The sequence below is a fragment of the Artemia franciscana genome, chromosome 6 (genome assembly GCF_032884065.1).
Source record: "Artemia franciscana chromosome 6, ASM3288406v1, whole genome shotgun sequence".
Classification (NCBI taxonomy): domain Eukaryota; kingdom Metazoa; phylum Arthropoda; class Branchiopoda; order Anostraca; family Artemiidae; genus Artemia; species Artemia franciscana.
Window position 1 is genome coordinate 27,920,558 of NC_088868.1, and position 15,102 is coordinate 27,935,659.

Genomic DNA, 15,102 nt, shown 5'->3' on the forward strand with positions numbered 1-15,102 from the left:
TTTTCTGGTTTTTCTTTTTAGTTTTTAAAGTTTCTTCTTTTTTTTAGTTTCCTTTTTCTTCTTTATTTTTTTCTCCTTTTTTATTTTTTTTATTTTTTCTTTTTTAGTTTTTTTTTAGTTTAAAAAAAATTTCGTTTTTAGTTTTTTCCCTTTTTTTAGTTTTTTAGTTTTTTTAGTTCTTTTCTTTTTTTTCTTTTATTTTTTTTCTTCCTTTTTTCTTTTGTACTTCCTTTTCTTAAATCTATTTTGTTCTGAAATAGTATGGATAATAATGCCTTTGCCTTAAACTCACATCTTATCATTTTTTTTTTGGAATTATGAGAATTGGTATTCTAAGCGCTTAAGCCCAACCGACGCTTCATTTAGATGAAAGGGTCATCCAATTATCCGTCATTAAATGAAACTATTTCTTCCATTCGATTTATAAATTAGTTATTTGAATGAAGACGTAATTCTTTTGGTTATTGCTTGCTCAAGAAATTCATTTTTTTTCTGTATTTATTTTATGTAAGGTATATCAAGGTCAGTGTTGTTTCAGCGATGCTTTACTTTGCAACTTTGACTTCAAGCGTTGTAAAATTTTTGGAAGAATTTCTTTTCCATTTTTGTAAGAAAATGTATTTTTTTTTCTTTATCTTTCACCCTCTTTTTTTTTCTTAAAACGAGTATCTTTTAGACTAGGGACGGCCTCCACCTACTTATTCCATTAGGTTTCTGGGAAAATATTATTCTGAGATATTTACGCAGTATTATTGTTGATTAATACAGATTTTGCACTTGGTTAATCGACAAGAATGGTAATATGATAATTTGATTGTTACCTTGGGTAATTCCAGATTCCTGTACAAAACTTTGGTAATTTGATATAAATAAGAAGTTCCACATTTTAGAACCTTGATCGGTGTCAAATTAAATCCAACCGAAAACTCACGGTGGCCGGTCGTGAGCTGTCTCGTAGACTGAACGGCCACACGCTAGACTTTCGTAGCTCCAGCAAAAAACTTTTGTTAGTCCTGGACAAGAAACTAGTGAAATGAATTAACTTTTTGACGTTACCTAAACTTCTGAATATTGATTAATTATATTAAAGGAATATGTGTAAGGTTGAATATAAAATAATCTAATAATTTTGATTTTACTTTTTATAGAAAAGATGGCTAGCGATTACAATAGCTCAAGTGAGTTGAGTAAAGCCTTGTGGAAGTTGAGTTGTATAAGCTACCAATATCTACCAATATAATCTCGCTAAAAATTGAAATCCAAAGTTGGTGCAAACATAACTACCGGCAGTCAGTGTTATAGGCAATCTTGTACATGAATGAGAAGGTATCTTATTACTTTAAAAAAATATAGGAATTATAGTTGGAATAGTAGCTGCAATTATAGAAATCAAACAACGAATACTTTCGTTTCAAACATAAGACTTTTGAAAATCAGGTGTTAAAGAAATAGTCTACTGACGACTTTTTTTCATGTAAAACTAATATGAAAGTACGATTGCCTAACTAAACAGCTATTTGCAATTGCGAGAAGAAATATTTTGTACTTTTGAAAAAGACCCTGAAAACCCTCAAAAGAAACACTCCGTTAAAGAAAAAGGACACTTTTAAAATCGTCATTCCCGTAAATCCTTGGATAGAGTTTTTACGGTCCCCTGTATTGATTTACTACTTTTACTATTAACAACTCACTTGTGCACCAAACCGCCTACGGCCAATACAGTTACGTACGCTCCTCCTCCATGCTAATCTACCAAACAATTTTCTCTTTGCATCCTTTTAGAAAGCTCCCGTTTCCCCTAAATCTTTGTTTACGACATCCTTCCACCCCAACCATGAACAACCTGCTCCTTTGGCAATTGGATGATAAGACCAATATTGGGCAATCAGTCATCCTTGATCCGCAGAATATGCCCAAGCCATCTCAACCTTCCTCTCATTATGATGTGAGAAAGCGGGATTGAACCACGTTTTTCGTACACCCTACTATTTGAAATATTGTCATTTCAGCTGGGAACCCAATGCAATCTGTAGGCAGTTTCTCTGGAAAACATTTAGTACCTTCCCTTTCGTGATCAACGACGAAAATTATTGTTTTTGTATGGGTATCACTCAGGTAATACTGATAGTTTTTCCCAAGAAGTGATCACATCAAACCAGTGATATAATATTGAGAGAGGGATCATTTGAATGGAAACAAAGAGAAATGTCGTTCCCTATCTTAAGTACGATATAGATTGGATTAAAACAGAGTTCTGTTTTCTGTCATTGTTTGCCGTAGAATATCGATTTTGGCCCAGATAGGGCCAAAGTAACAGAGAATGCAAACTCTCTGATAGCCAGCTGGTTTGCTACGGTTATAAACTGGTTCTAACCAGGCTAACAGTTCCCGATTTTGAAAACCGAAGTCGTATTTTTGTATGGGCTTTTAAAAGTAACAAAAATATCGAAAATAAATTATGTAAAGGATGAAACAATAAATTTAGGCAGTTGAAACAAAATGATGAGACCAAATATTTGATTTTTCATGCTATAAACCTTATCAATGTAAGGAAAGGGAGGAAAAGAGACATTGCATTTTTTATACTGGGGAATGTAGCTTAAAAATCAAAACTAATTGTATGTGTTTTTGATTAAATATTCTCCGTTATCTTAAGAATGAAGATGAATTTTGCTTTTGTCAATGACCTATATATTTAAATATGGTTTTATGTGCTTATGATATTCTTTTTTTGGCAGCATGCCAAAAAAAGAATTGTTACTTATATATTTTTTTTTCTAGGTGGTAACCGCATCACGGTTACAAAATACGTCAAATCCAAAGAGGAGAGCAATGAGAAGAAAGAGGAAGAATTGCCTGAGTGGAAGCAAAAAGAAAAAGAATTGGAAAAAGAGGAAAGTGTTGGGGAATCAGGACGGATTTTTGTCCGTAATCTTTGCTATGATACAACTGAGGATGACCTTCAAAAACTTTTTGGGTCTTATGGTATGTTAAAAATTGAAATCTCGACAAGAAAATTTAACACCAATCCATTTTAGATTTTCAGGCTAGACTTTGAAGGTGTCTAATGTGAAGACATAAGCTATTAAAAGACTTTAGGTATCTAGCTTCTACCTTTTTTTTTACCATTGGTGTTTTTCCGTTGTTATGTTTTTTCTTTGATAACCAAATTTATTATTTTGCTAGATCCCATGCCTGGTAAGAAAATTTGTCAGTTACTTGCTCGACTATTTCGGGGCCTGAAACTTCGGCGGATTTATGAGTACACGCAATTTTCTATGCTGAGTGGTTAAGTTACGTTACTTTAAGTACAGTCTTTCACTCATAAAGAAGTACTTTCACACTAGGCTGACGTAAATTTTTTTAAACCTTCAAAATCATCGTCTAAGCTCATTTCAATTATAAGCAAGATATTTAAAAATTAAAAACGTGGAATTGAGATTCAAGCTTTGATCAAGTATTAAGGGCTATCTAAGAGAAGTTTCTCAATTTGTTTTCAAAATCTGTTAATTACCCTCTCAGGAATTATGTCCTACCGTGAAAGATTCTTCGGTGCAGTATGAAAGAACCCTAAAGCAAATGTATTTTGTAAAATATGTAAATGACCTTCTGAGATGTTGCAACTTAGCAACCTACAATTGTAATCTTGCCTCGAATCAATTTTTCTTCCAAGACTAATGGCTTTTTGGTTGTGAGAACAAACAAGAATGTAACATAACTCCAGCTTTCAGCAAACTGTAGTCTTTTAAATATAATAACACAAAGTATCTGCGAGATTCATGCCAGTTGGTCGGGCATTTTTACGTCATCATGCGTTATTTTTGCGTCATTACGCATCAATTATGCTTGATTGATTTAACAAAAAACGAATTTTACTGATAAAACTTGAAAAAAAACAACTAACATTTCTTCAGTAATTTTAATCTTTCATACTTTAACAAGTTTTTTCACTCTTGGCTTATGTAAAAATTCATAAAACCATCAAAATAATCGTCTATGCTAATCACAATCATCATAAGCAAACTATTCAAAAAGTAAAAATATGGCATGGAAATTCAAGCGCTGATCAAACGTTAAAGGCATTCTTGGAAAAGTTTCTCTGTTTGTTTTCAAAATTTACTAATTACCGTTTCAGAAATTGCGTTTTGTTACCTACTGCTATTTTGACTTTTTAACAATGTATTATAAACTGTCGTATAAAGTTCTAAGTCGATCTCGACCCTACACAGCATTATCTATGAGTGGACAAAATTTACTCTGTAAGATTGGAAGAATACCTTACTTTAACGATGACCATCGTAGTAAAAACTTACACTACGTAAAGTCACTCTCGAGTCTGTATAGCAATATCTATGCTGTGAAAAAAAATTGCTGCGTAATATTACGTGCCGTAACATAGACTCTGAAGTTATGCCAATGTGAAAGGTCTTATGGCGTGGTGTGAAAGAATCCCAGATCAAATATATTTTTTGAAATAGGTTTAAGACCTTCATATTCTAACTTGGTAACCTACAACTGTAATCAGCACTCTTATTTGCCAAAATTTAAATTTTGAAACTATTTTTGAATGTAGGAACACATTTTTTTTCGTTTTAACATCAGCTTTCTGCAAGATTAAAGCTGATTGGTCGCGTTCTTGGTATTATTAAGAAGTTCGGGGTAACAAAGTTTAATAAAGGAGTGACTCGGCATATTAGTAACCGAAGCTCTAAAGGAATTTTTATAACAACAGACGCGTAGAAAGATTGGTTTTTAAGCTGATATGAAAGTTAAAATTAATTAAGTTTACTGTTGTCCATCAAAAGCTACGAGCCTGAAAAAATTTGCCTGATTTTCCAGAAAAAGAGGAAACACTAAAAGACCCCATGCACCAGTAAGGCCACTTCCAACTTGAACCAGTGGCAACCCTGAAAATGACTAGTGGAGGTAGCTAGGGAAAACATAAGGAATATTCACCTTGATGGTTGAGAGCCAAACCTTGTAAATTTTGACAAAGTTGCTGAATTTAGACGCAATTCCCCCTTAATTATGTTTATAGAGATTTTCCCTCTAATCTACAGATTTTTCAGTGATTTATCGTGTTAAGTGCCTTCTTAGGTTTCCTCTTTCCTAGCCCGTGGCAACCCTGGTTAAATCAAGGTAAATGACTAATGAGTATCAAACAGTGTGATACTTCTAAGATCCCCAATGGTTGTAATTATGTTTCAATAGGTTTTTTCTAAGGTAAAAAATTTTTTTTAAGCATTGTTATGAAAATTTCTTCTCTGTTTAATAGCAGCCGTGGTTGGAACTAGGTAAACTACTTGAGGCATAACATACGCATGGTTTTTTATGGCTCAACAAATAGTATTACTTCGTAAACTTTGCAAAAAAGCTAAACGTATTCTAATGATTTTGACACAAATGGGCTAATGATGAAACTATTTCATATTGCATTTGAGTTTTTAAGAATTTTTTGATAGTATTCTGAATTTTTTCAGATGAGTTTTTTTTTCATAGACGACAGGTCTTATTAAAATTAGACAAAAAATAACAAACTAGCACATATTATATTCATCCTATTTCAAATGAATTATATGACACAAGTAATATATATATATATATACATATATATATATATATATATATATATATATATATATATATATATATATATATATATATATATATACTAGCTTTCTATATATATATATATAGAAAATTATACCATCAGGTTCAGCATATCAGACAACCATGAAAATGTGGAATTTGTATTTTTTTTTTTGCCATAAGAAATATCCTGGATCTTGTTTTTTTTTGCACTAATCTTGTTTTTCAATTTTTTTTTATTGTTGTTGCCACGGATGGTTATTACCGAGCAAATGATCGTAGAAGATTGGGAGAGGACTCATTTGAACGAATATTGAAAGTTCAAGTGTACTTTTTAAGTGACCAAAAGGGTAGGAGGGGAACTAGCTCCCCTCCAACGTCCCCCTTTCCCCAAAGAAATCTTGTAAAAATTTTGAGATAACTGCTTTATTCGGCATAGCTGAAAGGTGCGATAATCATACCTCTGGGGACGATAAGACCCTCCATAACCCCTCGGGAAACGGTTGCAGCTTCAATAATTTGCCAATTGTTTACAATTGGCAGTAATGATTTGCTGCTAATCTTTATCGATTTTAGATGATTATTGATTCTGTTTTCGAAAGAATCAACTGAAAAAACTTTTTGGGATAACTTTCTGTGAAAGATCATTTTAGGTTGAAGTGTAAAGACGATGAAGCTGCTATTTAAGTACTCTGTCCTCGACTTGCAAGCCTCAAGAAAATTGGACCGATGTGTGTGCCTTCGTGCCTTTCTTGTTCGCTAGGCAATGGCACAATAGAGAAAGCTCCAGAAAAGGAGGTGAATTTAAGTGCTTGTAGAAAACAATTATCAGCACTACGTCAAACATTTCACCAACAGGCTTAAGAGAGTAGTAGGAAACCTTTCTACAAAAGTCATAGAGGCATATAGGCCATACAAAAGTCAGAGTCAGAGGCCTTCTACTCTGTTTTGGTTCTTTTGGGTTAGTGCGAAAAATTTATGTCGGAGAGATATCATACAGTGGAAATCGATACTCAGCAATGGGTCTGATTAGAGACTTGTAAAGTGGGATGATCGAGCAAAGCAGTAGAAGGTTTTTTTTTTGCAGTGAACGGTTATCCACAGCTTTCTTGCTCAGGTGGTTCTCACCCGATCAAGATAACCTTTCCAAGAGAGATCTGTGGAGAAGTAGTTTCCAAGGAGACTAATCTCGTTGACTTTCTTTATAGCTTCGTTCTAGAAGATGAATTTGGGGTGTATGCCTGGTACTTTTAATCGGGATATCATCAGCTCTTATTTTTGATGCGTTAATGTGACCATCCAGTGACTAAACCACCTTTCAATTTCCAAAAGATCTGTCTGCAGTGGCAGGGAGGCTTTGACTGGGAATCAATGTTTTGGGGTGATTAAATGTGGTGTGGTGTCTTTGGCAAAGTGATGCACAGAGGTGGCAAGGTTGTCTCCCATGTCGTATAATTAAAGAATGAAAAGCCTAGGTATGCCTTGGGGTATGCCTGCCTTCATTGGATATTTAAGGGAATTGGATATATCGAGAGCAACCCAAAATGAACGATCAGAAAGAAAGCTTTCAATCACACTTAACAGATGTCTTCTGAACCATAATTTTTTTTTGTCAGAAGGCCACGACGCCATACTCTGTCTAAAGCTTCAGCAATGACAAATGGCAATAGCGTGATGTCATATCCTTTTGCCAAAAGTTCCATCCATTATTACTACTGGACCATTAATCAGTGAAGCGTTGAATGCTTCCAATGGAATCTATATTTGTGGTCACAGAAAAGTTCATTTGACTCCAGGTACTGATAAAGTAGATGATTTTAAACATTTTAGAAAATTTTCCCAATGTAGGTGAGGAGGCTGATTGGGCTATATGAGCCTGCACTCGTTGGATTGTCTTCTGGTGTAGGTATACGAATACCACTGGCAGATTTTCATTTGTGTGGAAATGCTCTAGAGGAAAAACAGGGCCGGAAAAGCCATGACAAGTCCAACCATGACTTTGGGGTTAAAATAGTTCACCTGATCAAGAAGAGTATCGACTCGATGAGGGAAATCGGAAACTTCTTTACCGTTGTCTTCCTGATTTGAGAATTCGGCAGACGCCTTGGCAAGAGCTTCAGTCTTTGCCTGAGGGTTTTGGACAGTAGTCCCATCGCTTATTTCTAGGGAAGGAATTGAAGTTCATTTAGGTGACGGTAATGTCTCATTGACAACCCTCCCTTAACTCTTAGCAGAGGCATTTTGTTGTTTGGAAAGGAATTTTTCTTTGTACTGTACCCGTGATTGCCGAATTTTGTGAACTTCGTCTTTATGACAAATGACTTAGAACAGCTAAAGAAAAAGGAGGGGAACAAGACCAAGTAAATATTACATTTGGTCTTTTTAAAAGTGTTCAGCAGAAGTGTTGGACAGCGAAATCGTTGATCAGAAGATAAAACAAAATTACAATCGAATGAAGAAACTTGTTAGTTTAGTGCGTGTGAGTCTGTCAATAAACAGGAAGGACGAAATGGTTTCTAGTATCTGGTACACGTGAAAAATTGCACAAGATGACAAATACATCTCAACAGCTAAAGAAAAGGGAATCGAACAAGAAACAGGGAAAATCATATTGAATTGCAAATGAAAATGTGACTTAAAAAGAAAGAAAAGTACAGTAATTAGTGAATCCGAACAGGTAAAACAAAAGGCATGGGAAAATGTTTAATGTAGAGATGATGTAAGAGAATGAAGCGCAACGAGATCTGCGGCTACAAATCATGCGACAGCAAGCATCACAACGTATCCCAAATGAAAAGAATGGACAAAGAATTCTACTGTTAGAAGGAAATCGACATGGATGATCACATCGAATAGTAAAAGAAATATGCGGTTAGAAGAAAAGCAATAAGGAGAATTACAACGAGTCCTACTTGAAAACGAATTTTACAAAATGGATTCTTTAACGTATTAACAGGAAAGAAGAATTGAAATCACGCCAGAATTTCTTAATTCAGTTGAAATTTTTGATTTGACATCTCAAGATTTAAAACTAAAGAATAATGCGATATTTATGCTAACGCATAATTAGAGAATCAAATATATAAATATATACACAGTTACTCGCTTAAAATGAGTAGATAAGATAAAATATAAAACGTGAACTCGTTTCGAAGATAACTTTTCCCTCGGGTTTATAAGACAAAAGTTGACTAGCTCAAACCCAAGAAATTTTATCCGTGTTAATAAATAGTAACATCACAGCGGAAATATAAGGCTTTTTTGTAAGTTTTTCTGATATTATACACAAAATGAGCGAACTTTCTACCTTACGTTAAAAGTATAATGTAAAGTGCTCAAGGACGCTACTTCACAAACAATCGAATTTTTATTTTAAACATCTCAAAGATTGTGGTGATAGTATGCGTCCCGGTACTTTTATCTATGTGAAAAAGTTGCACAAAGAACTATTCTCTTTTCGAGGAGATGTTTTTCTTTCGCTGTTTTAATAGACTGTTTTAATAGAAGCTATCTTCCTCTCTTACCCATCCCGATTCCCCCACCCACAATTTTCCATATCTGCTTTCAAAGTCCAATTTCACTTTTCTACAAATTTCACTGTCACAAAAATCATCTATATATATATAATATATACTGAGATAGTTTGGAATCTTTCTAATGATTTTTACGCTATCATAGTTGCAGCAATAGCTACAGCCGAGTGAAGACTGAACTGTGGCTAATACTAACCGAACACTTAAAGACGTATTTAAAAATTATAATATACTGTGTAAAATACTGTATAATATACTGTATAAAAATATAAATATACTATTTGTTTGTTACACTATTTACAATGAAAAAAAGCAAAAGGAAATTAATTAAAAGAAAGAAAAAAAACACTTTTTTTTTGGGGGGGGGGGGGGTTCAAGGGAGATGGAGGAGGGGGGCTTAGGGGGGGGGGCTAGCTGACACCACGCGTTGCTCCACAATTCCAGCCCCAATTTGACCTACAATGAAACTATTTTTTAATGGTTTAGCACTGACCTACCCTTTTTTCTTTGTCAAATCAATAATTAATTCTCAGAGATCATTAACAACGCTTCATAATTTTGTCCATGACAATAATGAAAGGCTTAAACAAAAATATCATTGAATTGATACAAGGATAAGAAAGCCATAAATGTCATAAAAATTGACAGGTAAACCAGCAATTGTCTGTTCTCTATAATGATCAATTTTATCTTAAGAACAAGAATTTCTTAAAAAATTTTGGAAGTGAAGCCGAAGGAACTGAATCCTAGTTTCATACCGTACGGCTTTATGCTGGAAGTAAGTTTGAAGTTATGGAAAATAAATCTAACAAGGATGTGATAAAAAGATATATTTTTGTAGCTGTTTTTTCTATCCTTTTTGCGGTAGAAAGTGGATGCTTTTTCTTCTTTCCTTTCCGCCAGTATTCGACCATTGTATCACCTGCCAAATGGGCAATTGCAGTCTCTATAGGAACTTTGGGTCTGCTTGTAGTAGTAAGTTTTTTTCTGGTTATGTTTCTGGACCCTGGCACAGTTACTAAAGCACGAACTGGTGCAGATGAAGTGGATGGTGAACCTCCTTTGAAAACAATTGATTTAAATGGTGTTCCAGTTCAAGTAAAATGGTGTCGAAAATGTGCTTTTTACACGCCTCCAAGATGCTCTCATTGCAGTATTTGTAATAAATGTATTGACACATGGGATCACCACTGTAAGATCTTAAACAAGTGCATCGGACGACGAAACTATCGAGTTTTTGTCTTATTTCTTTCGTCATTGGCAATATATATGACGACATATTTTAGTTTTTGCTTACTTTATGCTCTCAATCAGCTACATGATTTCACTGAAGTGACAGTCATCGTATCTATAGGTTTAATGGGGATTATGGTAGTTCAAGTTATACCCTTGTGTACATTCTTGGGATTTCATATATCCCTTATAGTCACAGGAAGAACATCACATGAACACTTTACCCAAAAGTATTGGAATCAGGTAAACCCTTTTGATAAAGGATGCTGGAAGAATTGCTATTCTTTCTTCAGTGGTGGCTAACGAATTAGCAACATTTGTGAAGTTTGAAAAGAAGACGAATTTTTGTGAATTTATTTCATAAGGTTAATTGTCAAACAATTGCCAACCGTTTTATTTCTTTCTTCATTGTCAATATGTCAATATTGTCAATATGTCAATATGTCAACATTGTCAATAATTGTCAATATGTGTATCTAACAATGTGTCTTAGTTTTTGCCTACTCGGTAGTGTCTGTCACCTTGACGCTTTCAATGAAGTGAAGATAATTATATCTATAGGTTTAGTGAGGATTATGGTGGTTCAATACCCTTATACCTCATAACCTTTATTCAAGTCTAGCGCCACAATTGTAATGTCTGGTGATGCAAACGTATATAGTACAGCGCTACCAGTTCCACTACTAACGGTATTAGGTAATATGGTATCGTCACCAAGTGGTCCACAGTCTTTCGTGGGCTATTCAGTTCTCAATATGCTTCAACATAATGGGCTCCCAGAGTATGCCTTGATGCCGCTAATTTAAGTCGTCTGCTATTTCGGTTCCGTAATCAGTTCCAACGTGCCTCAGATTCTACGTGTTGTGCCCTTCTGACAACTGATTTCTGACAACTGATATAGATATAACAATTTTACTTATCACGGTATGTAATTGCCACGCTAATTGGCCCCAAATGTCCCTCTAAGGCCCCCGGCATCAAGTTCAACAATCGTCTGAAAACTCATTTTCTCCCCAGGAAATACTCCCTGTAATAAAAATGTCTCTATAATCAAATAACCTATTTCACTCTAGGCTAAGAAAAGAAGCGAAAGTAGAAAGAATAAGCTTACATCTTATCAATTTAAGGTGTACATAAGGACTAAAATTTAACTCTTCTTAAATCCAGTTGTAGTGGCAACTAGCTTCCTAAATAGAGATCATCACGTCTCATAATAAAAATAAAGTAGCCCATAACTTAAAGAAAAAAGAATCAGATCAAAATAAGTAGTACTATATTAGAATCGCCTATTCCGAAACCTCTTTATAGGAAATTTACTTTCCCTTGGCTTGAATAACGATGAAAATCTATTGCTTGAAAAACAAGAAAAGTAGTTGCAACCACGATATTCTGCATCAACAACATTGAACGTATTTCATTCTAAGTGACATTGGGAACAGAACAAAAACATGTAGAAAAATGAAGAACAGAAAACAAGACAAAATAGATATTATAAAAAACAGAAACAGAATAGAAGAGTTAAATAAAAACAGGTCTGTTCTGTTTCCTTTTTTTTTTTTTTTTTTTTTTTGTATGAACAGAACAGAAACGGATGCTTTGAAAGCAGAAACACAAAACAGAAATAGTGCCTATGCTTAACTAGTCCCCCTCCCACATCCCTTTTTTCCAAACACATTTGATCGAAATTTTAAGATAACTATTTGGCTGAGTAGAGTTGAAAGGTCCAATAACTCTTCTTCTGGGAATTGCATCATAAAACCAATATTAAAAAATAAAACGAACATAAATAATTCTGTGTTTTAAGTAAATTTAAGACTCTAGACTTTAGCTGTAAAGAGCGGGTGATGAAGAAGGGGAGTCCTCATTTACATTTGGAACATTTTTTTTCGTCTTAAGTTTTAGTATTAATCCTTTCTTTTAGTTTTTTTTTTATCTAAAATAAGCTACAATACGAATTGGCATATTCATGTTATGCAAATTATTTGTCAATGAGAAACCGCAATGTGATATACTGATTGTATCAAACTGATCTGGAATAGAAAGTATTCTCCTATGCAATATGATTGTTGTGATGGACATTTCCTTACAAATTACACGTGGAAGTTTTTACCTTTTCTTCAAAATTATCGATATGTTCAAGATGTTGTTTTGAATCATTTTAATTATTTAGATATTTTTAGGACTAATACGGATTTTTCAACGATATTTTCATTTTTGTTTCTTTGTACAGGAACAGTAACTGAAGTCCATTTGCCAATCGATAAGTATACGAGGAAAGTTAAAGGTTTTGCTACCGTTTCATTTTTACTACCAGAGCATGCTGTAGCAGCTTATTCTGCATTAGATGGCACAATTTTCGAGGGAAGGATGCTCCATCTACTGCCAGCCAAGGCCAAAGAAGAAAAAGGCGATAATGGTGGTACGTCAACAATATTCGATCGCGGAAGAAGTATAACTTGGGCCAAGTCGCAAATTTCCTCTCTAAAATTTTAAACACCCCTCCCCCTCTCTAGATTTTGGAAATTACATTTTTGGTATTTTCATTAAAAAAATAAAATTTAACTACCTAATAAAAAGTAAAAAAAGAGTATGGCTTTAAGCGATTAATGTTCCTAGGAAGGAATGTTCAAGCCTAGCGTATTTCTCAGTAAACTGCTAAATAGTAGCTTTCCAGTAGGAGGAATGCTAGGACGCAAAGAGAGAAATTTAAAGTGTGACTAGAATGGAAAAAAGATGATCTTAAGTTTTCCTTTTCGCCTTTTCTGATCCCATCTCTCCCGAAGAAAATGTTTCCAAAGGCTCCCTATATATTTGGCTAGGTTTGTCTTTGCATTGTCCTTAAACAAAATATAGAGTGTTAAAATCATGGAGGTGAATATGTCTGTTAAAAATAACAACAGGAGCATATACTTACGAATATTTTCTAATTATATGTAATTAAAATAAACAGTCTACCCTTACGTGTATTTTTGTGGATGCTTGATATATTCTCAATCCCGTTCCTCAGGGACTTTGCTGTTATTGCGTGACATGACAGACATAACATTCATAAAATATTATTTTGCTAAATTTGTAAATGTTAGCTTCAATTTTTTGTAAGATTAATCGACAATCTACAGTATGGTCTAAAACTTTTACAGTCCTTACCGGCGGTCCTCGCCTCCCTATCATGATCTTTAGCCAGGAAGTGCAATAAAAGGTTTGGGGCCATCTATCCTGTGTTTCTGCCCACCCTTCTTGCTTACTTTCCCCAGGTAACCATTTAGAGCTGGGTTGACTCTGGCGGAGCTTACAGTGTCACACTACTGACCCCCGTCCCAAACTAAATAACCAGCAACACCAAGAATTGAACCCCTCCCTTTGGACAAAGGATTCCAATTCTAGCACGCTAGTGTACGTTAATTTGATTAACATCAAAGTCAATTAGCTTTCTAGGCTCATTAACAAACAAATACAAAGTAGAAACAATAGGGAAAATCTTTTCAAGACAGTGGAAATCAGTTCTGTGAATATTTCGGCCCTATGTCCAAGGGCCGTCTTCAGCACAATACGAGAACAAGAGAGAAAATATGTATGCATAAATAAACTTACATTAAATTGTGAGGATTAAAACTAAATAATGTTATTTAAAAACTTTTTTATAACTTTTTTATGTAACTTTTTTATGCTTGGGCTGTTTTTAAAAAAGTTTGGATTTGGCCTAATACTGATCAAGGTTATTTCTAGCCGCAACCTAAGTGGTTCACCATTGTTAGATATCAGTTCTGTGAATATTTCGGCCCTATGTCCAAGGGCTGTCTTCAGAACAATATGAGAACAAGAGAGAAAATATGTATATATAAATAAACTTACATTAAATTGTGAGGATTAAAACTAAATAATGTTATTTAAAAACTTTTTCATAACTTCTTTATGTAACTTTTTTATGCTAGGGCTGTTTTTAAAAAAGTTTGGATTTGGCCTAATACTGACCAAGGTTATTTCTAGCCGCAACCTAAGTGGTTCACCATTGTTAGATATTGCTACTAATGTTACTTCATAAATAAAAGAAGCTTTAGTGAAAAATGAGTAATTGCTTCACCAAGAATCGATCCGCTATTAACCAGAAATGTCACTAGCCACAACGTTTGGGAGGGATCAATGGATTTGTTCGGAGGGGGAGGCCATTTTTCCTGACTGATTTGGGTAACATTACTATCAATATTACTCCATAAAAAATAAATAAACATACGTCCGGGATCTTTCTTCCCGCAACCATTTTGTAGAAAGGAGCTTGAACAAGGCAGTATCCAGGATGGGGTTTGTGGTTTGACCCCCCCCCCCTCCTGAAATATTTGTCCGACTCGTAAAAACGTAGCAAAAATGAATATAAACTTTTTTTGATGATTTGTTTGGAACCCTCCCTCCCCCTTCCCCGAAAAAATATTTTTGTGTATAGGGAACCTAGGGAACCAAAATTCTATCTCTAAAGCCTCAAAGATATACAAATATTTTGGGTATTGAACGTAAAAACTTTTGAAAGTAAAATATGAGTAACAAGGGTCTGGTGCACCTCTTTGTAAAGACAAAATTATGGTAGAAAAGGGGACACGATAAAAAACCTATTAGAAATTCTTAGAAAACAAAAATAGATAGGTACGTATGGCTGTGTGCTAGAACTAAGCATTGGCAAATGAAGCTTTGCACCTTTTTTTTTTGTTATTCTTCAAATGAAACAAACTGAAGCACCAAGGACATCAAAAAAGAA

At 34.3% G+C, this 15,102-nt stretch overlaps 1 protein-coding gene across 6 annotated transcripts in view; it reads left to right on the forward strand.

The window, feature by feature from the left end:
- LOC136028275 (probable RNA-binding protein 19) overlaps positions 1-15,102 on the forward strand; it is a 112,496-nt gene that overhangs the window by 58,864 nt on the left and 38,530 nt on the right. For all 6 annotated transcript variants that reach the window (XM_065706016.1, XM_065706014.1, XM_065706015.1 and 3 more), the window contains one exon: positions 2,782-2,985. In XM_065706016.1, the coding sequence (XP_065562088.1) occupies positions 2,782-2,985 (204 nt within the window). The remainder of the gene's footprint in view (positions 1-2,781; positions 2,986-15,102) is intronic.